Genomic DNA, 23,920 nt, shown 5'->3' on the forward strand with positions numbered 1-23,920 from the left:
TATACAATATTTCTCATTTATGTGATCTATAGAATTTGAACCCAGGATCTTCAGACTCGCAGCACAGACCTCTTACACTTGAGCTGAAGAATCAGTTGATAGTAGAAGATTATCTTCTATATGGACCAGCCCTTTAGACAGGGTGCATACTTTGTCAGAAGGGCGAAACGACGAGTACCAGGATTCTTGGGTTCTATTCCTGACGGTAGTTGTTAGAGAAAAGGTTACAGATAGGATTTTTAAGCACATAGTTATTCTACCTTCATTCTGAAAGGTAATGTGGATGGGATGTAACTCTGTCATATTAGAGGCTCTGTCATATTATTCAGCTCTGTCTGAAGTGATACCTCTCAGGTATCTTAGGGTACATCTACACTATGAGATTATTCCGATTTTACATAAACCGGTTTAGTAAAACAGATTGTATAAAGTCGAGTGCACGCGGCCACACTAAGCACATTAATTCGGTGGTGTGAGTCCACGGTCCGAGACTAGCATCGATTTCTGGAGCGTTGCACTGTGGGTAGCTATTCCATAGCTATCCTATAGTTCCCGCAGTCTCCCCCGCCTCTTGGAATTCTGGGTTGAGATCCCAGTGCCTGATGGGGCAAAAATCATTGTCGCGGGTGGTTCTGGGTAAATGTCGTCAGTCATTCCTTCCTCTGAGAAAGCAACGGCAGACAATCATTTCGCGCCCTTTTTCCCTGGATTGCCCTGACAGACGCCATAGCATGCCAACCATGGAGCCTGTTTTGCCTTTTGTCACTGTCACCGTATGTGTACTGGATGCCGCTGACAGAAGCGATACAGCAGCGCTACACAGCAGCATTCATTTGCTTTTGCATGATAGCAGAGATGGTTATCAGCCGTTCTGTACCGTCTGCTGCCATTGTAAATTGGCAATGAGATGACGGTTACCAGTCCTTCTGTACTGTACTGCCTGCTGCTGTCATGGGTGCCTCTGGCTGAGGTCGGCCGGGGGTGCAAAAGACAAAAATGGAAATGACTCCCTGAGTCAATCCCTCCTTTATGGTATCTAAAAATAGAATCAGTCCTACCTAGAATATGGGGCAAGTGTACTAGAGAACCAGTGTATCAGAGAACCAGAGAGCACAGCTGCTCCGTGTCAGATCCCACAGAAATGATGAGCTGCATGCCATTCACAGGGGGTGCCCCTGCAACAACCCCACCTGTTGATTCCCTCCTCCCCCAGCCTTCCTGGGCTACCATTGCAGTGTCCCCCCATTTGTGTGATGAAGTAATAAAGAATGCAGGAATAAGAAACAGTGACTTGTTAGTGAGATAAAATGAGAGGAAGGCAGCCTCCAGCTGCTATGATAGTCCAGGCAGGACATTAAGCAGTGTGGGGGAGAGGAGCCCAGCATCCCGCTGCTATGATAGTCCAGGCAGTACAGAATCTTTTCTTTACACATGAAGGGCGGGGGCTGATGGAGCTCAGCCCCCAGTTGCTATGATGAAGACGGTTACCAGCCGTTCTGTACCATCTACCCAGGCGCCCCCGGCCGACCTCACCTGAGGCCAGCAAGGAGCACTCACGGGCTGATGATGAGTACGGATACCAGTCCTTCTGCACTGTACCGTCTGCCACCAGGCTGATGATGACGATGGATAGCAGTCATATTGTACCATCTGCCACCAGGTTGGGGGGAAGAGGATGCTGCAGTTTACTGCCGCAGCATCGCATCTACCAGCAGCACTCAGTAGACATAGGGTGACATTTAAAAAAGTCAAGAGACGATTTTTTTCCCTTTTACTTCTGGGGGTGGGTGGGTTGGGTAAATTGACGAGCTATGCCCTGAACCACCCCGGACAATGTGTTTGACCCTACAGGCTTTGGGAGCTCAGCCAAGAATGCAAATGCTTTTCGGCGACTGCAGGAACTGTGGGATAGCTTGAGTCCTCAGTCCCCCCTCCCTCCCTCCATGAGCGTCCATTTGATTCTTTGGCTTTCTGTTACGCTTGTCACGCAGCAGTGTGCTGAGTCCCTGCTGTGGCCTCTGTCTGGAGATTTTTTTAAAATGCTTTAGAATTTCGTCTTCTGTAACGGAGCTCTGATAGAACAGATTTGTCTGCCCATACAGCGATGACATCTGTACGGTCCATGCTGGAGCTCTTTTTGGATTTGGGACTGCATCACCACCCGTGCTGATCGGAGCTCCACGCTGGGCAAACAGGAAATGATATTCAAAAGTTCGCGGGGCTTTTCCTGTCTACCTGGCCACTGCATCCGAGTTCAGATTGCTGTCCAGAGGTCACAGTGGTGCACTGTGGGATACCGCCCGGAGGCCAATACCGTCGATTTGCGGCCACACTAACCCTAATCCGATATGGTAATACCGATATTAGCGCTACTCCTCTCGTTGGGGAGGAGTATAGAAACCGGTTTAAAGAGCCCTTTATATCGATATAAAGGGCCTCTTAGTGTGGACGGGTGCGGTGTTAAATCGGTTTAACGCTCCTAAAATCGGTTTAAACGCGTAGTGTAGACCAGGCCTTATTTGTAAATGGGTAGGAATATGAGTCCTTGATCAGTAAAGCTTTGAGCTTCACAGAAATAGCAGCAGCACTCAGGGAAAGAAAGCAGACAAGAACTCTTAGTTCCCAGCTTGGTGCGCCATCACCAGGCCAAAGAGTATTTTGAGGAGGAGAATCTCTCTCTCTCCCCTCTTCTCCCCCCAATGTATGTGAGTTTTGTCCAAGATTCAGGCAGTCATGGCAGTGTTGCCAAATGGGTGAATGTCGCATTAGGTCTGTGACACTTGGCAAGTCTGTGTCAGTAATACCTTCAGAGCAATTGGGAGCAGAGCATGATGTAAAAGGAGGAATCACAGAGGGATGATGCATGATAACAGCAGTGGTAGGTGGTTGAGGAGGGAGTAACCTAATTGTTCCTGTAGGATACTAGCCGCTGTAAATTGTACTGATTTTTGTTTGTCTTGCTCACTGGGGTATGAGCAAGCAGCAACTCTTTAAATGAGTATAGGCGCTAGTGTATCCTTATTGGAGCCACTAGATGAGAGTTGAGGCTCTTTGTCTGAGAAGTGCAGAGATGAGGAAGCTCGTACTGCTATTTCCTTTCCTATCGACAAAGAACTTAATATGCCAAGGCTGGCAATCTTTTATGGAAGTGTACTTCACTTATAAGTGCTTTGTTTTTTAAGAGATGATTAAGAAGATGAGGGAAGTTTAACATTTTCACAAAATATTTGTAAACTTTAACCTAGTGCGATGTGGGGAAAAAATTGCAAAGAATCTAACTGCTGAGATAGTTCAGTTCTTAACTTTTATTCAGAGTTTTTGAGCAAAAACCAAGTACACTGAATTCGTTATAGTTCAGTTCTGAAATGATGTTTACACTTAAAGTTTTCATTTTCAACCTCTAATATTTTCTTACCCTCCGTCTCTACTCTGTTCAGCACTGCAGCTCAGTCAGATTCCTCAGGAACTGTACTTATAAACACATTGTGCCTTGTTTTATTAGACTTTTTGTCTCCTGGGCAGACAAAAATAACATTGGTTAGTGCCACTCGAGGCATGTCAGACAATGCACTGTCTACAGCTATGTATATACAAACACATGTAGAGGTTATAAATTACAGAGAGGTATATGATACATTTTAGATATCATAAATTAACTTATCACGTGTTTGATTATGTCATGTTTTCTGTGCAGTATCCATCTTCTCAGGAGTTACACCAGCATTCAGACCTTGAGAGCTGCTTCCGTCAACTTGCAGAGAAACTTCTTCCTAAATGTGGAATTTCCCCCCCCCCATTTAAAAACTTTGGCCTGAGGCCCAGGACAGGCAAGACAGAGGGTATACTGCAGATAGCAAAAATGTGGGTTTAAAGTCGCAACATGTCGTGACCTACAGCAGGGGTCCCCAACCCCCGGTCCTGCCGCCTCTTAGGAACCAGGCCGCGAACCGACCCCATGGAGCTTCCGCAGGCGTGCCTGCGGGAGGTCCAGCGGAGCCGCGCGACCAGCGAACCGTCCGCAGTCATGCCTGCGGGCGGTCCACCGGCTCCAGTGGAGCTTCCGCAGGCATGACTGCGGACGGTTCGCTGGTCACGCGGCTCGCGCAGCTCGGCTGGACCTCCCGCAGGCACGCCTGCGGAAGCTCCACTGGAGCCGGTGGACCTCCCGCAGGCATGACTGCGGAGGGTCCGGCAAATGCCGCCCTGGGGGGCAGGACGAAACCGGTCCCCGGTACCCAAAAGGTTGGTGACCGCTGACCTACAGTATAATCTTGTGATTGCCAATCTTGGCACTCACATTTAGCTTTAATCTCAGTATGGAGATTAAAGCTGTGACATTTTTAGGTATAGAAAAGTTATTTTAGGTCATTTTTAGAAGTCTTAGAAGTTTTAGAAGACCATGATTTTGGGCTGTTCTGGGGGACCGAATGGTTCCTGGTACAATTTCAACAGCCTCAGGGGCTCTCTAGTTTCATCAGCCTGTCCCTAGCCTACGGCTGTCTTCTTCAGCACCTGTGCAGGTGAAATCTCCCGTGGCTGGATATGGGACTTTTAGAACCTGTTTGTGCTGCTCCAGCCCCTTTACCTGATGGGCTGGAGCGAGGGTGAGAATCTTATGTATTGTAACTTAGGTACCTGACTTAATTTACAGGCAGAGGGATATGAAAAATAGTCTTGAAAAAAATCTCTGAAACGTAAAATATTTTTTTCTTCAACACATGTAACACGTACACAAAACATGAAGGTTTGGTGTGGTATCAAGTTTTTACTGGCACTTACATAGGATGATGTGCATTACTTATAAGTGGCATGGCCATATCAAGATCATACTGATAAGTGTGTGTGTGTATTTATATTGCTTGCTGAATGGTAGCAATTTCAGAGTTTGGAATGGGTCACTTGCAGGGCTATATACAAATAATTCAATTTGTAGAAACTCCAGCCAATCACACCACTGTATCCAGCCCCCCAAAAGAATTTCCTTCTGTAAACCTGGGTATGTCTATCCTTAGCTCTCCGTACGCTGTTCCTGAGTCCTGCCTGTTCCCCAAACCTCACCTGGTAAACTTACAGCAAACAGCTAAGATCCAGTTTACACTACAAACTGGAACTATACTATAATCAGTACAGGAGACAATGGTGGTGAAACATGGTTGCACAAGCCTATATGGTGGTTTGAAATTAGAACATGTGACTTCTGACCTTCTAATTTAGTGAGCACTTCACTAGACCCTTTTGTCTGCTAGTGTATCTAAATCATTATTTAGAGAGACAGATGAAGTTAGAGGTGCTGAATTGAATTGTTGGGACAAAGAAAGCAGCGGTTTGCATATGCAAGCAAAGTAAACTATTATTGAGTAATGCAAGGTCTTTTTTATCTGTAGCTTTTAAAGGTAACTTGCAGGACTAAGGTCCTTCCACCCGGGAAATATTTTACCTTCATCTAAAACAGTGGTTCTCAAACTTTTGTACTGGTGACCCCTTTCAAATAGCAAGCCTCTGAGTGCAAACCTCCCCCCCATAAATTAAAAACACTTTTTTATATATTTAACACCATTATACATTCTGGATGGAAAGCTGGGTTTGAAATGAAGGCTGATAGCTCGCGACCCCCATATAATAACTTCACGACCCCCTGAGGGATCCCGACCCCCAGTTTGAGAACCCCTGATCTAAACTGTGTATGGTGCCCTCCTTGCTACACTGATGGGAGCCATGTAAATGCTAACAACATATAAAATAAATGTTATGGGCCAAATTCTGCCTTGGGATAGCTTGCACAACTCCATTTGAGTACACAATGGCCACTGATTTCAAATTTGGTCTTTACTGTATCCTTTTGTAAGGTGGAGATTTTTTGGAATCATGCCCCTCTTGACTATTTTCTAATCTGAAACCAGACAAGTTCTACATAAGACTGAGCCTTTGATTTTTCAAAGTGAAGGCTGTAGAGAGAGAGAAGCTGGAAAATCCATATATTCTTGTATACATATACTCAGATACTTGCACTTGCTAGTTCATTTGGACATACATAATTTGATTCCCTATTCATTCTATTTTTTAAATTCTTTTAATCAAAAATGAATTAATTAGGTAGTCCCCAGTTTACTCATCTTATTTTGGCCCCAGACATATATCACACTTACACAATTTTGCATATCTAGACAGTAATTGTTGAGTTTCTGTGGATACACAAATCCCAATAGTATTCAACCATCAAGTGTGAGAGGCTTGTTCTACGATGTTTCAGGCTACAGAATAAACTACTGTTGTTTTAATTACTATCCAAACAAATATAAACCAATTACAGTGCAAATCATCCCACCATCACTTTTGAGTGTCAGTTGAAATTTAAAAATGTAGCGTTCACTAATGATTCTGTTACATTAGCTAAGAAAAATCTTAATACTTGGCAACCCAGTGGCAGTTGGGAACAGTTGGCAACTGTTTGGGGCATTCTATGTATTTTTTTTCTCTTTGCTTTTACATTTTAATTGTACAATGGTTTGTGCTCCAAATGCAAATATGCCTTCAATCTGTAGCTCCCTATTATTTATAATATGGTCTCTGGCATGTGTCTCCAACAATAAACAGTAGCCCAAGCCCCTTAAACTGGGTTTGAAATAATGATGCATAAGCTTGTTTGCCATTGGTTTCACTGTAATTATTGATCCAGCATCATGTGACCTATGGGTGCTCTGCAGACACAACTATCTTCACAGATTGGGAATCACTTTTGCAGTTGGCTGATAAATGAAGGCCTGTTTGAAAGGGATAAGGACCAGTTCAGAGTGCATTATTGCCAAAGAACTTAAGTGGCCAATGCCAGGTGCCCCAGAGGGAGAGAACCTAACAGATAATGATCAAATGAGCTCTCTCCTGCTATCCATCACCACCCTCTGACAAACAGAGGCTAGGGCCACGATTCCTTACCCATCTTGGCTAATAGCCATTAATGGACTTAACCTCCATGAATTTATCCAGTTCTCTCTTAAACCCTGTTATAGTCCTAGCCTTCACAACCTCCTCAGGCAAGGAGTTCCACAAGTTGACTGTGCACTGTGTGAAGAACAACTTATTTTTTGATGTGTTTTAAACCTGCTGCCCATTAATTTCATTTGGTGGCTCCTAGTTCTTATATTATGGGAACAAGTAAATAACTTTTCCTTAATCACTTTCTCCACCCCACTCTTGATTTTATATTCCTCTATCATATCCCTCCTTAGTCTTCTCTTTTCCAAGCTGAAAATTCCTAGCCTCTTTAATCTTTCCTCATATGGAACCCATTCCAAGCCCCTAATCATTTTAATTGCCCTTCTCTGAACTTTTTTTAATGCCAGCATATCTTTTTTGTGACAAGGAGACCACATCTGTATGCAGTATTCAAGATGTGGGCGTACCATGGATTTATATAAGGGCAATAAGATATTCTCCGTCTTATTCTCTATCCCTTTTTTAATGATTCCTAACATCCTGTTTGCTTTTTTGACTGCCGCTGCACACTACGTGGACATCTTCAGAGAACTATCCACGATGACTCCAAGATCTCTTTCCTGATAAGTTGTAGCTAAATTAGGCCCCCATCATATTGTATGTATAGTTGGGGTTATTTTTTCCAGTGTGCATTAAATTAAATTTCATTTGCCATTTTGTTGCCCAATCACTTAGTTTTGTGAGATCTTTTTGAAGTTCTTCACAGTCTGCTTTGATTTTAACTATCTTGAGCAGTTTAGTATCATCTGCAAACTTTGCCATCTCACTGTTTACCCCTTTCTCCAGATCATTTATGAATAAATTGAGTAGGATTGGCCCAGAACATAGAGCCCCAGGGCTTTTAGGGTGAGTCAGGAGTCCTTTAACCCATGTAATTTGTTGTCTGTCTGCTCAACAAACAGAGCCTTGCAGAGAGTAGGAGACCATCCCCTATTGGCCTTTTTTGACTTCTTGGCTGGGGCCATGGATGGGGATCAGTGCTAGCTTGTTGCCGGCGGGGCACTACACACCGGTACTGGGTGCCGAGTTGGACCTCTCCTCCAGGGCCGGAGTGAGCACCGACTCCATCAGGAGCGCTCTGAGTCTGATCTCACGCTCTTTCTTAGTCCTAGGTTTAAAGGACTTGCAGAATCAACACTTTTGTGCCCTTCACCGAGGCACCGGAGACAGCTACTATGCGACTCTCGCATGGGCTGTTTGCAGTGATCGCAGGGCTTAAAGGCCTGTGCGCCAGCTAAGTCCCCATTGGGACTAACAAAACTCTAATTACTGCTAAGGGCTAACTAACTCAACTACTAACCATATACACTAACTTTACAAGAACTCTAGTTCATACAAATTAAGCCTAAGCAACACTACTAAGAGCAGCAAATGTTACGTGCACCGTCACCAGTGGCAAGAAGGAACTGAGGGTGGGGAAACCGGTGGCGCCCCTAATACCACACCACGTGGGCGCCACTCCAGAGGGCCCCAGAGCCACCTCTCTACGGATACTGCTGAGGGAAAAACTTCTGGCACTGGTGCATTTGGCGAGCACACACAATGTGGAATGGACATGAGCAAGCACTCGAAGAAGAACTCCTGCTTCTATCAGCATACGTTGCGGGGGGGGAGGGAAGGAGGAAGGGAGGAGAAGGGAGGGTATATGCCAACATAGGCTCTCTAGTATAGACATAGCCTAAGTGTGGTCACGCTCATCATTCTGTTCCCGGTATTTTCTGATCCCAAAGGGTGGTCTGCGTCCTGGACCTGCAAGACCTCAACAGATACCTAACAAAGCTAAAGTTTGGCATGGCCTCCCTGGCCTCCATTATCCCCTCCCTGGATCCAGGAGATTGGTATGCTGCCCTCAACCTGAAAGACGCATACTTTCACGTAGCGATCTTCCTGAGACACAGACGCTTGCTCCGTTTTATGGTTGGTTCGGCCCACTACCAGTTTGCGGTCCTTCCATTTGGCCTGACTACAGCACCAAGGGTGTTTACCAAGTGCATGGCAGTAGTCGTGGCCTACCTCAGGCATCAAGGTATCCAGATTTACCTGTACCTCGACGACTGCCTGGTCAAAGGCAACTCCAGGGCTCAGGTGCAACGCGATGTCACTGTACTACAAGTCACGTGTCGCTCCTTGGGACTACTGGTCAACCACAAAAAGTCCATATTAGTGCCAGTTCAAAGGATAATCGGGGTCATGCTTGACTCGATCTGGGTGAGAGCGTTCCTGCCATTAGACAGGTTTCAGGCCCTGATATACCTCATCCGGGAGTGTCCGCATTTCTCCTAACAATGGCCAGGGTGTGCCTGCGCCTGCTAGGCCACATGGCAGCTTGCACATAGGTGGTCTGCCATGCCAGGCTTCGCATGAGGCCCCTGCAGCAATGGCTGGCGTTGACCTATTCTGAATCCAGGGACCACCTGGAAAAGATCGTAACCATTCCTCTGGTGGTTTTCACCTTGCTGCACTGGTGGACTGATCCTGAGAAGATCCTGGAAGGAGTCCTGTTTGACAGTCTCGCTCCATCTGTTGAGCTAGTGTCGGACACTTAGGACCTCGGTTGTGGGGTGCACCTCGGATATCTCCAGATTCAGGGGATGTGAACCCCGGAGGAGACAACGTTACACATAAATGCCAAGGAGCATTTGGTCTGGCTGGCCTGCGGGGTCCTCCTGGCACACCTGTCGGGCAAAGTAGTCAGAGTCCTGACGGATAATACGGCCTCTACATCAACAGGCAAGGAGGAGCGCACTCGTTAGCTCTCTGCCAAGAGGCTCTCCATCTCTAGGACTTCTGTATTGGCCACGGCATCCATCTGGAAACCGGTCACCTTCCTGGCATCAGGAATGCCCCAGAAGATCATCTTAGCAGGAACTTCTCCTCTCACCATGAGTGGTCACTCCACCCTGCATGATCTTCCAGAGATGGGGAACTCTCCAAGTAGATCTGTTTGCCACCAGGGAAAACAGAAAGTGCCATGGGTTTTTCTCCCAGGAGAGCCTGAGCAAGGGCTCCCTCTCCGATGCCTTCCTCCTGTCGTGGGCCAAGGGTCTGATGTACGCGTTCCCTCCTATCCCTCTGGTCAGCCGGGTCCTAGTAAAGATCAAGAAGGACAAGGCACAGGTTATCATGATCGCCCCTGCGTGACCTTGCCAGCACTGGTTTGGCACGCTCATGAACATGGCAGTGGCCCTTCCCTGGCCCCTTCCCTACTGTCTGGACTTGCTGTCACAGGATCACGGTCAGCTCCTACACCCCAACCTCTATTCTCTACACCTCTCAGCGTGGATGCTCGGTGGTTGAACCCGAAGAAGTGTACCTGCTCGGAGGAGCTCCACCATGTACTCCTGGGAAGTAGAAAGCCATCCACAATACTAACTTACGTGGCCAAGTGAATGAGGTTTTCTCACTGGGTGTCGGAGTGCGGCAATTCTCCTTCGTGTTCTTCAGTGCAGTCCATCTTGGACTACTTACTGCAGCTCATGAACTAGATGTCTGGCATATTCTTCCATCAGAGTGCACCTTGCAGCCATCTCCACGTTCCACCAGCCAATCCAAGGTCAGACACTCCTTTCTCATGACATGACTGTCAGGTTCCTGAGGGGCCTCGAGAGGCTTTATGTGAAGGTATGGGCCCCTGTCCCATAGTGGGACCTTAACCTGGTCCTCTCCAGGCTCACCGGCCCGCCTTTCAAGCTGCTGGGCTCCTGCTCCCTTTCCTACTTGTCTTGGGAGGTCGCTTTCCTGGTGGCGGTGATGTCGGTGAGACGAGTCTCAGAGATTAAGGCCTTGACCTCAGAACCGCCTTACACAGTGTTTTATAGGGACACGGTTCAGCTGCGGCCCCACCCAGCCTTCCTGCCGAAAGTGGTATCTTCCTTCCACATGAGCCAGGACATATTTCTGCCAGTGTTCTTTCACAAGCCGCACAAGACTGCTGAGGAGAGGCATCTGCACATGCTGAACGTCCAGAGGGCCTTGGCTTTTTACTTGGAGCATACCAAGCCTTTCCGTAAATCGACCCAGCTCTTCATCACTATGGTGGATAGGATGAAGGGCCTTCTGGTTTCTTCGCAGAGGATTTCCAACTGGATAACCTCTTGCACAAAAAACTGTTATGAGCTAGCAAAGGTCCCACAGCTGCCAATCATCAGGGCCCATTCGACTAGAGCGCAGGCATCTTTGGTGGTTTTCCTGGCACACACCCCGATCCAGGACACTTGTCGAGCCGTGACGTGGTCCTCGGTCCACACGTTCACATCTCATGATGCTGTCACTCAGCAGGCCAGAGACGACGCTGGGTTTGGCAGAGCTGTATTACAATCTGCGCAGCTGTGAACTCCTATCCACTTCCACAGGAACTGCTGGAAGTCACCTAATGTGGAATGGACATGAGCAAGCACTTGAAGAAGAAAAGACAGTTACCTGTTCCACCGGTATTCTTCGAGATGTGTTGCTCATGTCCATTCCACAACCAGCCCTCCTTCCCCACTGTCAGAATTTCTGGCAGGAAGGAACTGAGGATGGGGGGAGCCGGTGGCGCCCCTTATACCGTGCCATGCGGGCACCTGCTCCAGAGGGCGCCAGAGCCGCTCTCCTATGGATACTGCTGAGGGAAAAACTTGTGGCACCGGTGCATGTGGCGAGCACACGCACCTAATGTGGAATGCACATGAGCAACACATCTCGAAGAACACCAGTTACGGAACAAGTAACTGCCTTTTCTGCTGGTATAGGAACACAACCTCCCTGAATGACATTAGCTATGTGCACAGAAGCCACCTTCTGTTGGCATAGCTGCCCCTACACTGGGGGTTTTGTTGGCATACCTATATTGCTGTGGGGAAGGGGATAGTGTTTTTTCCCCTGATTGACACAGTTTTACCAGTATAGATTTTAAGTGTAGACGGGGCACAGAATGCAGACATGCTGGATTAGTGCCCCAACTCCTCACCCCTCATCCTTTTGTTGGCAGTTGAAATAACGGTATCAAACAGAAAGCTCAAACTAAGTTTCTTCATCAAACAAGGCCCTTCCTCCCATTACCTTTCAATCCTAGAATCTGGTTCCTTCAGCTTAGAGACCCACTGCAATTTCCCTTATGTCCAGAGTGGGGTTGTCTTGGTAAATCAGCAACAATCAGTCATCATTCCCAGGCAGGGTGCCAGTATGTACTGACAAGGAAACTCTGCCACCTTGTTACAATTGAATTTAGCTCAATCGTTGCACATAGCAATGTGGAGGATCTTGAATTTGGTGAACACAACAGCATTTGAGTTCCCATCTATGATTCACCTGGATAGGACGTTTTACTGGTTATTGAAATCTGTGTTCTCATTCATGCATAAGGGTTTATAATGTGTATCCAACTGACAGATAAATTACAAGTGTAATTGATTTGGTGGGAATGCAATTTTTATTGGACCAAAAGGGGCTATGAACTCTGAAAATCTTTAAATTCACGTTGTTCTTATCCAGAATATATCCAAATTGTGTTAAGAAGCTCATGTGGAAGGGTACAGCACACAGGACTGCCTTTTCCATTCTTTTGATTTGATTGATACTGTTTTGTTTCTTTTGTAATTTCTTGCTGTAATTTTTGTTTATGTACCTGCTGTTTCACAAGATCCTCATTAAAAGAAGATTCACATCCCATGGGCTGTTTTATTCATCAACTTAAAAAAAATAGTTTGTAAGGAGTAATAAAATAGGATTTGACTGGAGCCTTCTAGGAAAAAATGGTTTTAAAAGTAAAGGGCTCAGAAACAAGAAGGGATTTTAAAAGAAAAGGGTTGTTAATGTGGATTTAATTTAAGTCAAGCATTTTTTATTTTAAAAAGCTATGGTCTCATGGATACATTGATTTTTGTGGAATGTTTGACAAAAGTACATTATTGATTGTTGTAAGAAACAAGTTAAGAGATGGTTACCAAGATGATGGCAAATTAAATTTTCTACTCATGTAGTGATTAATTTCCTACTAGATCAGTAAAACATTTTTGAATAGAATGTTTTATAAGGATGAAACATGGTGGTAGAACATTTTCACCAAATATTTGTAAACTGTACGTTTTACTATATTTTTATTAGTTATCAACCTGTCTTACTTGGTTAAAATAGTTCCCACTTACTATCAGAATAGTGCTTGTACCACCATCAGTAATACTAAACATTGCTTGCAAAAAGTCTCTGGATCCTATCAGTGTAATAAAACATTTGACCATTTAAATGATCCAACTGGTATGTCCATATGTAATTTATTTTTAAAAGCAATTTGGGCAGAGTTTTTCAGTGGCTCATAGGAAACAGGTGACAATATGTGACCTACAGAAGCACTCAAAATGTATATACCCTTAGAGTGGTGGTGTTTCTCTCTGTTCTTCTTTTGGTCCTCAAAGGCTTTACAGATGCATAGTTTCTGCCATTTGGGGGTATACTTAGGTTATGATTTTGGCTTCATGGTAGCTTTTCTTGGATGTGCATTTAGGTGAATTAAGAAATTTTATACCCATGACCAGTGTGAATATTAACTAGTTCTTAATGCTCATTTCTGTTCTTAAGAGAGAACTTCGTTTTCATGAAAATTAAATTGTAAATCAACATAAAAGTCAACTTCATCACCAGTACTGAGAGTGGGCCTGAAGGTTTCACTTGCACATCTTTTGAGAGACTAGAGAGTCTTCCTTCTCTTTTCATATAAGAACAAGATTTGCCTGATTCTTCTGGTGTTAAAAACAAATCTGAGAACGTCCCATATTGATTAAATAGGTCAAAGCCTTCCAAGGCTGAAATATTTCTTGAAATTAAGTTTTCTTAAAACAGAGGGGCCATCTCATGCTATTTGTTTTAATCAGATCCTCCCACTGAAATCAGTCAAACTGATGAAGTTGTATAATCAAGGATTACGGCTAGATTATAGTGGAAGGGAGACAGCCTCACATCTGAATACTGGCCAGACAATACTGCTTTTGTTAGCAATTAAACTTTGCCCATAGCTTCTCACTGTATTTGGAATGTTCTCCATAAATTTAAGCATTCAAGTTGTCTTTCTAACTTGTTCTTTAAATGTAAAATGTTTCTGATTATAAGTAATTATTTCCATTTTAATTTTATTAGTCATTTGAAACCTCTGTACTTGACAAATTAGTCGTAACAGAGGAAACTAATGTGTAATAGATTTGAGATTTGGATCAAATTAAAGGTATATTGGAAGCATTGGAGAGAAATGTGAAAATACAGTTAGGTTAAATGAGTCTCTTGCTTTATCTTCGTTTCTTCATTTAATTCCAGTTCTGTGTTTGTGAAGTTTTATTTTGAAGTTAAAATGAATTGATACCATTATCTGGGATTTGAATTGCTCTGTCTTCCCTATTACCAAGCAACAGATGCTGTACAGTTCCCTTTGGAACTTGATCCATTGAAGTCAGTAGGAGGCACTCAGTATCTTGCAGCAATAGATTAAGTAGACTTGATAATAGAGACTGGTGCTGCACTCTTTAAAATCAGTGGGAGCAGGATAAGACCCATGGAGACTAGAAACTTCATTTTGGAGTCTGAGGACATGTATGTGCTTGAAGTTTTGAAAGCAGTTTGTAGCAGTTACATCAGCTTGTGTTTGTTATAGAATGACTGTGGTTGTGGCGGCAGAGAGAGAAACCACACACCCCTGTATGGTTTGATAGACCACAATGAAAACTTAATTGGAAAAATCAGTAATTAGGTTTTGGTGCCCTTTGAAATCGTTCCAGTTACTAAATGTTAGCGTAATTGTAACCATAATAGAGAGTTTAATTAAATCATCCAGTCTCAGTGGTTGCCCCATTCTTTTCTCCTACAGACTTGCAGCTGGGTTGTGAGGTTTTCTTCTCAGCCTTGTGGCAAAATGCACCATCCTAATAGTCTTGTGTTAAAGGGGAAAATAAAGTATGTTCTATATCAACTAGTCTTTGAACTGCTGAAATGTGGGGACAGGCATAGGACACAAATTTCAGAAGCGAGTTAAGGAATCAGAAAAGTAAAAAAATGCTGTTTGTTTCTTTGTTTGTTTGTAGTTTTGTTCATTGGTCTCAAAGGTTCGGTGAGTTCACATAAGAATCCAAGCTTTTGGGTGCTTAAATGAACAGAGTCTCCAAATATTTGTTAGCTGCTTCTAGTGCTATAAAAAAATAGATTTAAAGAATATTGTGGGTGTGAGAGAAAGGGTGTATATCTTGTGGGAGGTGGTGAGCTGAGCTAAGAAGTGTTTGGCTCTGGAGACGGTTTACTTTGTGCTTCCTACTCAAGGCTGCACTGGAGTAGTCTCTCTGCCAGGTTCTGTGTTGTGAATCTTTCCCTGTGCCCTGCTCTGTTACATTTTTTATTTTATTATATTACTGTAGGCTCCATCCACAGCCTTAAGCTAATGCAATTAGCTCTTCCCTTTTAGCCCTCAAGGAGTTCCTTTTTTGGGGAAGCAATGTTTTGGTTCCTTACTGGGCATATGGCAAGGTACCTCAGTTTCCGTGCGTTATTCATGCTGTTAGAGCATATTTTAAAAAGCCTCACGTACTGACGTATCCATTGTGGACCATGTTCTAATAAAAACCAGAAATCTTAGGAAGAATTAGCGGAGTACTATCATTTCGGTCTTTACTAATATTTTTATCATGGCATGTGAAGAAAATTTTCTGTTTGCTTAGATTTTTAGATGTAATTCTTGTTTAAACTAGGAGATAAAGTTTCATGTAGACTGGTCTTTGAGGGTGGAATAGGTGTGTATGTGTGTGTTGGAGAAGCAGTTTCCTGGTAACCCCTGCACAAATCTAACAATCATATAATGTTCCTCCAACGATAACTTCAATGTGGTGGCATAGGCGCCGACTCCGTGGGTGCTCCGGGGCTGGAGCACCCACGAGGAAAAATTGGTGGGTGCTCTGCACCCACCAGCAGCTCCCCATCCCGCCCCCCTGCCTCCACTCCGCCTCCGCCTCTGCCTCCTTCCCTGAGCGCGCCGCCGCGTCTTCTGCCCCTCCCTCCCAGCGCTTGTGCCGCGAAACAGCTGTTTCGCATAGGAAACCTGTGAGGGAGAGGGGGAACGTGGCGTGCTTGGGGGAGAAGGTGGGGGTGGAGATTTGGGGAGGGGTCCAGTAGGGGCATGGAGGGGTGGAGTTAGGGTGGGGACTTTGGGGCAGGGGGGGAGTCGGGGCGGGGCCAGGGGCATGAGCACTCACCAGCTCAGAAAAAAGTTGGCGCCTGTGTATGGTGGGTGCTTCTAGTTGAGCACTATCTTATAGGCCTTTATTAGCTGACCCATAGAACATATTTTACTTCATAAAGCTTAGTAGGTATTAATTGGTGTGAAATATTGTATTGCAAAAAGGTGAGGAAGCATGAAGAGAGTAACTCAGAACTAATTTTAGAAAGCGCTTGCTGATTTATGTATCATCACAGTAAACATTTTCTTTTGTAGTACTTAGAGATACAGATGATGTAGTAGCAGCAGCAGCAGCAACAGGTGGAAGTTCCGGTAGTATTCCGTTGTTAACGGCACATCGCTGGCATTTTGCTAATGGATCCTAGTGTGTGTATTTACGTCCTGTTAGCTTCCCTTTGCTTTGTAGGAAAATTGAAGTTACCAGAGCATATATCAAACACTTGAATACGTTATTTTAAAAAACCTGAATTTATTTGCTGTTGGTGTGTTTTCTGCAGTTATTCTGGAATTGAGCAGGGATTCAGTAACTAAAATACAAATTAGATTTATGATAAGAGAGGAAGCCCTCTGAAAAATCTTGGAATTTGATAACTTATCATAAAATGAAGTTCAAACAAACATACTTTGAATTGGCTTTAAGCAAATCCTGTGAAAACATGAATCTTTCAAAGTGCTTCACAAAATTGGTGGAGTTACAGTATGAATTTTGACCTACCTTTGTTAATTTTCCTCAACTGTTAACCCACCTTTCCACTTTTGTATATAAAGTAATTAGTCTGTTATGTGTTTGCATTTCTTTTGAATTTATGTTTATTTCGTTGTATTTACTGTTCGCTTTGGGGTTTGTTTTTCTATCATTGCTCTTCTATCATTCAACTAAAGCTTTGATCCCACATCTTGTAGACTATTGCTTTTATACACTTTTGAGCGCTTAGATCAGCATAAACTGTTCAGTTTGTTCCTTTTACACTCATTTTTGTTTAAAAATGTGGCAATATACATTTTTACTATATTTTCAAACTAAAAACGGAAACCTTAACTGTAAAATGTATTTTCTTTAAAATTGTGTACCTTTTATATCTATATCTATATACCTAAAAAATTATTAGCTTTAAAAAAAATTTACCAGTTCTTTTTTGTTTGTATAGGGGAAAATGCAGTGTTGCACTTCTGAATGAGACAGAATCTGTGTTGTCATATCTTGATAAAGAGGTAATGCACATCACTAAATCTTTTGTTTACTTAGACTCCATAGATCCCAATATTTATCTTCTGATATTTATAGTAGGATTTTAGTAAATGCATACAATTAAAAAAAATTCAGTATTGAATGTCTTGTTAGGAGGTATTTTCACCAATCTCTAACTTTATAAGTATTATGGATTAAAGTAATTTAATACATTGTATTTTCTCTCTTTTTATTATTATAGTCAACTAAATAGTTATTGTCACCTGAACATAAAAAATAAAATATACACTTCATTCAGATATGTTAGGTGCTTTTTTTAAAAGTAGCTTAAAAATATTATTATAAAACCTTGAACATAAAAAGCCTTTTTCAATGGTTTTAGTTATTTTAATATTGGGCAAACACATTTTTGGTTTGAAATCAGTATGAGTTCATTTTCATAGTTGTGTACCAGCACCATTAATGGTTTGTAAGCATGGCTCTAAAAATATTGCTTAGCTGCTACTCCAGTCAGCAGAGGTAAAGGGCACACCAGTGCTTTTTTGTGTAGGTCTTATTAAAAAATAATGGTGTTTTGGGCTTAGTTGTAATTTGTAAAAATCTATATGAGAGGGTAATTAATTAAAGGGGAAAAAAGTAAAATTCAGAAAATAGATTCCATCAGACATACCAAATTTTGGGGATAAGTAGCTGATCGTTGTACCTTTAATGTTGTACATACACTCTTATGAAATGTCTTCCAAATACTTTTATTCATTATAAGAGACTCTGAATAAGCCATTTAAACAGGGAGACAATATTAAATTTACTTAAATCTGTATTCACTAAAATGGAGATTAATATATTTTGTAGGCTTTCTATTTGCCTGTCTTGCACCCTAAAAGGGAGCTCGAAAGGTCAGTACAAGTGAATTTGATATTGAAAGAGTAGAGTTTCTTTTTTGTATTTGTAATTTTTAAATGAAAGAAGTTTGTAGGTTTAAAGTAAAATGAAACAGTTGAATTAATATTATTGCAAATATCTTTTCCTTTTTTAGGATACTTTTTTTTATTCGCTGGTATATGATCCATCACTGAAAACACTTTTAGCAGACAAAGGAGAAATCAGAGTGGGACCTAGATATCAAGCAGATGTACCAGACATGCTTGCTGAAGGTAAATATTTGTTGGCCTTTGAATGTTAAAATAAAAAAAATCAACATATAACATTATTATTTCTATTGACTTGCAAAGGTGAGATAGGCACCTTCCAAAACAGAAATATCTTCGTTCCCTATCGTGAGGAACAGAAAAAACTACATTAGATATAATGGGGCACCAAAAGAGGGTTCATTGGGTAACCAATGAATGGACTTTATGACCCGGTGAGGTTTTGTGCGTCATGATATAATTAAGAAGATTTTTTTTTAATTGACCATTTGTTTGGTTCAGTTGGCTAATTTCAGGTAGGGCTCACAGGAAAAAGTGTCTTAAGGACACACATTATAGACACTATAAAGCAACAACAATACAAAAGAAAAATGTGTGCTCTCCTAAGAAGGCTTTGCATGCTGAACGCATGACCTCCTCTTGTTAATTATCAACTTACACCAAGGTTAAGGTGGTATTTACTATTTCTTTTCTGTTTTGTAGCAGAGTTGAAATAAACATTTCTTCCCTAGAACATCTTGAAAATCATAGGTCCTCTTACCTTGCTCATGTAGTTGGAATTTTTAAGATTTCTATTAATCTTTTGTTACACATAAACTTTATTTTTTTATATGAATTTTACATATGGTATATATTTAAAGCTGATTTGTACTGTGATGGGTGTGAACTGTTTGCAATCTATTTTTAGTGCACATATATTGGCTTTGGAAATGTTATGAACAGTCTTTGTTACCGAGTTTTATGTTTTGATTAGAGTGGTAATAAAGGAAGCAGTTTTCTTGAGGAATGGCTAAGATATAAATATTATTTCCTAACAATCTTGGGTGTTGTTTATTTCTTGATAAGGGAAGCACTTTTATGAAATTCATACCAGTAGCACAAAGTCAATGGGAGTTTCGAGTGCTCATGAAAGGCAGGACTGCACCCTTAATGGAATGTTAAAGTGCTCTTTTATTCCTGTCAAGTGTGCTGCTTGTTTTGTTTGTTTTGAAAACTAGTATTGTCCAAAGTTTGTCTAATGAACTGTGTAATGGAAGAATGATTTTTTTCAATAAGAGAGGTAGACTGATTTATTATAGATGCAGTGTGGCAGATCACTGCATTGTTATTCTGATTATGTTATTTATTAGCTACTTGACAAGGTAAGGTAGTCATGGAAAAACTTTTTCAGTGTTGTTTGTGAAGAATATAGGCTTGCTACAAACATGACTGGAATATGATACAATGGACCTGATGTAGGGAACCAAATAATTTGTTTATTCTATAAAGATTCATATGATGAAAGAGAATGTTTAGTAAGGATGTAAATAGAGAGGGACTGTGACATTTTTGGGTACAGGGCTAATCACTACCACTTCTTACAGCATGAGAGAACCTTGTCTGTGCTCACGGGGGGGAAACTTGCCCCAAACAGCTGATTGTTGGCAATATCAGTGCCCCATTCCAGGTTTCACAAGCCCTGTTCTTTCCCTCTGCAGGCTAGTAGTTTGCACAGCCCAGCCCTTAGGCTCCCTAAATGAGGCAAAATCAGTGGAGAGAGTTAGCCCCAGAGTTCTGCTCTGGCCCTGGGGCATAGGCTCTCCAACCTGTCTGTACACTCCACTTTCTTATACTTGAGTCCCTCGACTGCTGGGCACTCGCAGTGCAAGCAGATTTGCTGCCTCTAGAAGCAGTGTCCTCAGTTCATTAGCTTCACCTCAGTTCAACACTCTTCTTAGCCCACAGCACTTAGGGCTTGTCTACACATACAGCGCTACAGTGGTGCAGTTGCAGTGCTTAGTGATTGAAGATCCCATCTACGCTGATGGGAGAGCTACTCCCGTCAGTGTAGGTAATCCACCTCATCAAGAGGCAGTAGCTGTGTCGATAGGAGAAGCCCTCCTGTTGACATAGCACTGTCTACACCAGGAGTTTGGTTGGTATAACTGCATCGCTCATGGGTGTGGATTTATGTGATATAGTTATACCAACATAAATCTGTAGTGCAGACCAAGCTTTAGTCATGTCTATAGTAAAACCAAATGGAAGTCTAGTTGACAAAGCTTAAGATAAAAATCCAAATAGAAGCACCTACAAGGATTGGAAACATATGGTTACAGATCAAAGGAGAATATAAAATGCAATCTAGAGCCCATACTTATTAACAAATTCCTTTTCTGTCTGATAAGGTATTACTTACCCAATGGTCAGTCAATACAGCACTTGTCCAGTTGACAGCTTCATGGTTTGACTTTACAACAGTAAAAGAGTTCTTTTAACATAGGTTTTTGTATGGCACTTATATCTGGGGCCCTACCAAATTCTCAGCCATGAAAAACACATCACGGACTGTGAAATCCGGTCTCTCCCCATGAAATGTGGTCTTTTGTGTGCTTTTACCCGATACTATACAGATTTCACAGGGGAAACCAGCGTTTCTCAAATTGGGGGTCCCGACCCAAAAGGGAGTTGCACGGGAATCGCAGTATTGCCACCCTTACTTCTGCGCTGCCTTCAGAGCTGGGTGGTTGGAAAATGGCAGCTGTTGGTTGGGCACCCAGCTCTGAAGGCAGCGCTGCTGTCAGCAGCCATTCAGAAGTAAGGGTGACAATACCATACCACGCCACCCTTACTTCTGCATTGCTGCTGGCGGCGGCTCCGTCTTCAGAGCTGGGCTCCCAGCCAGCAGTCGCTGCTCTGCAGCTGCCCAGCTCTGAAGGCAGCGCTGCTGCAAGCAGCAGTGCAGAAGTATGAGTAGCAGTACTGCAACCTCCCCCACAATCCCTTTTTGGTGAGGACCCTACAATTACAACACCTTGACATTTCAGATTTAAGTTGCCGAAATCATGAAATTTACTATTTTAAAAATCCTATGACCGTGAAATTGACCAAAATGGACCGTGAATTTGGTCAGGCCCTACTTATATCTACTGTTGCGAATTGAAATTTAAAAAAACAGAGCATTGACGTGTCATTGTCAGAATTTAATATATGTATTTGCACCCATTAATTTTAAAGAAAGCTTAGAGACTTTATGGTTAGGGGAGTACATAGAATGTATGTATAAGGAAGTATTGAAGCAAGGGGGGAAAATGTATTATAATGGTCACCTAGTAGTGACCATTAAGGTTTCTTTGTGACTTTGGTTATAAATATATTTTAATGTCTCCATAACTTTCTAAACAGTTCTTCTTTTGGGTTAAAAATATTTATTCTTAGCCTCATCTCAAGGGAATTTCCCCCCCCAATTTTTAGCAAACTCTGTTCACCAACTATAAAGCTGTATTGGGTGGACAAATATTATTTTGAATGGTAAAATAACAAACTAACTCTTCAAGATCCTTTGTTCACATTAATTTGATACGTGGGGTTTCAAAATTCAAAATTTCTATGTGGCTAGTCCCCACTAAGAACTTATTATTGCTAATTTCAAAAGATCAATAGATCAGAGATGGATTGTTTACAGTATACTCATTTAAAATCTTTGTAATATCTATTTTCTCTAGAATTTTTGCTGACATTAGGAGCTAGGATATTGTCTGCTGGACAGTAGGTATGTTCCAGTCTGTTGGAGTTGAAGTTGGATTGAATCCTAAAATAGTATAGTAGATAATATCTATTTAGTAGATTAAAGCCTATGTAGTAACTTTTCTTCCTACAGAAGCTTTCTTTAGAGCTGAAGGTTTTTCTAAAATTAAATTCCTTAACATTAAAAAAGCTTTTGTGGTGCTTATAAGCTCTATGGGTCAAACTGGCTCCACTGCAATTCCCATTGAGTTCCTTGGAGCCAGGATTTCACTGTGTGTTACAAGCCTTGCTCTTGCAGATCTTGTTAATCCCAGAAGTATAGTGGATGATGAGATCTTCAGGTTGTCATGTAGGCAAGAATTAGTCCATCAGTATTCCTGGAGGACAAGGGGGCCAAATATATCCCCCGATTCTTTGTGCTAACCTCCGAGTGGCATAAGAACACATCTCAGCTGTCAGAGTGCCTCTGCATGTGACCTGGTACCATTTTCTGAATTATAACAAAATTGATACCTGTGGAGTAGGAGCTAGAGCACTGGATTGGGATTCAGGAGATCTGGATTTTATTCCTAGTTGTGCTACTGGGTGATATTGAACAAGTCATTTAGCTTCTCTGTGCCTCAGTTTCCTCATCTATAAAATGGGGATAATGCTACTGACCTCCTTCTGTAAGGCTCTTTGGAATCTACTGATGAAAAATGCTGTGTATGAGCTAGGGTTATTTTAACAACTAGGATTCTCATTCACAGAATGGAATCTGAAAAAAGCTGGTTGAATAGCATTTATGGAATAAAATAGTAAGTCTTGTAAAGATGGGATCTTGTGAAAATTTGTGAGTCTTGAAACAGCAATTCAGTCCTACATTTTCAAAAGTGTCTAATGATTGTGGATGCCCAACTTGTGACAAATTAGGCTCTTTTAAAGTTTCAGAAAGTCCTGAGCACCCACCCTGTAAAAATCAGATCTCTTGAAAGTGTCAAGCTGGACACCCAAAAATCGAGGCATCAAAAATCAGTGGTCACTTTTGAAAAATTTAGGCCTTAGATAATCTAGTCATACTATGCAGTAAATTCAGAATGTTAGTAACTTCATACAGATCCAGTATGTAGGGGGCAGTTCAGATTAAAAGTAGAGAAAATATACCTTCTTTATAAGTCACCAGTAGACAGAAGTTTTAAGAAATCCTCCCATACCTTATATTAAGAAAAGAAAAATATTAATGACATGCACCATTAGTTTGTTTTGAATGGTTACTGTCATAAAAATCTTAACGAAAGCACTGAAATATGCTAATTCAGATTCGCTTTCAGAAGGCTGGTCACAAAGTGGATGTTAAATGGAAAAGTTCTTTGAATTGTGAAATGTCTAAGCGTATTCTATAAGAACCAAATTATTTTGCTATAAACATAATGATGGCTTCTATTAGGTTTGTAAACTGAAAATTCAGATTTTTATTATACCAAATGAAGATTTACATTGTGTTTGCCTCCAGTGTTTTACATTTTTTCAGTGGCCTATTCAGGCACAAAAAATGAGTTGACGCCTGTCTCTGTACTATGGATATTGATTTTGTTTCCCTTGAAATTAACTTTTTTTCTTCCCCAGATAATATAAATCAGCAAAATCCAGAAACACTTTAAATAGCACACAAACCAAAGATCTGATTGTACTTCCTAGACTTTCTTTTATGGTTAAATTAGATTCACTTGTATTTCATTTTAATTTTTGTGGTGAAAAACATAGTTTCCTTTTAAAAAATAAAAAAAGTTTAATAAAACCTAAAAAAAACCCACATAAAATTAGGCTATTGTAGATTTGGCTGATCTTTGTCTTCTAAAGCAGTATGGTAAATTATTTGTAGCTAGTTGTCTTTGTGTTAATAATTTATTTAATAGT

The 23,920-nt window shown here is 41.9% G+C and overlaps 1 protein-coding gene across 4 annotated transcripts in view; it reads left to right on the forward strand.

The window, feature by feature from the left end:
• Nucleotides 1-23,920, forward strand: part of MTA3 (metastasis associated 1 family member 3) — a 228,903-nt gene that overhangs the window by 41,586 nt on the left and 163,397 nt on the right. For all 4 annotated transcript variants that reach the window (XM_045011460.1, XM_045011463.1, XM_045011461.1 and 1 more), the window contains 2 exons: nt 17,329-17,392; nt 18,406-18,523. In XM_045011460.1, coding sequence (XP_044867395.1) covers nt 17,329-17,392; nt 18,406-18,523 — 182 coding nt within the window. The remainder of the gene's footprint in view (nt 1-17,328; nt 17,393-18,405; nt 18,524-23,920) is intronic.

This window comes from Mauremys mutica, chromosome 3, assembly GCF_020497125.1.
Source record: "Mauremys mutica isolate MM-2020 ecotype Southern chromosome 3, ASM2049712v1, whole genome shotgun sequence".
Taxonomy (NCBI): Eukaryota; Metazoa; Chordata; order Testudines; family Geoemydidae; genus Mauremys; species Mauremys mutica.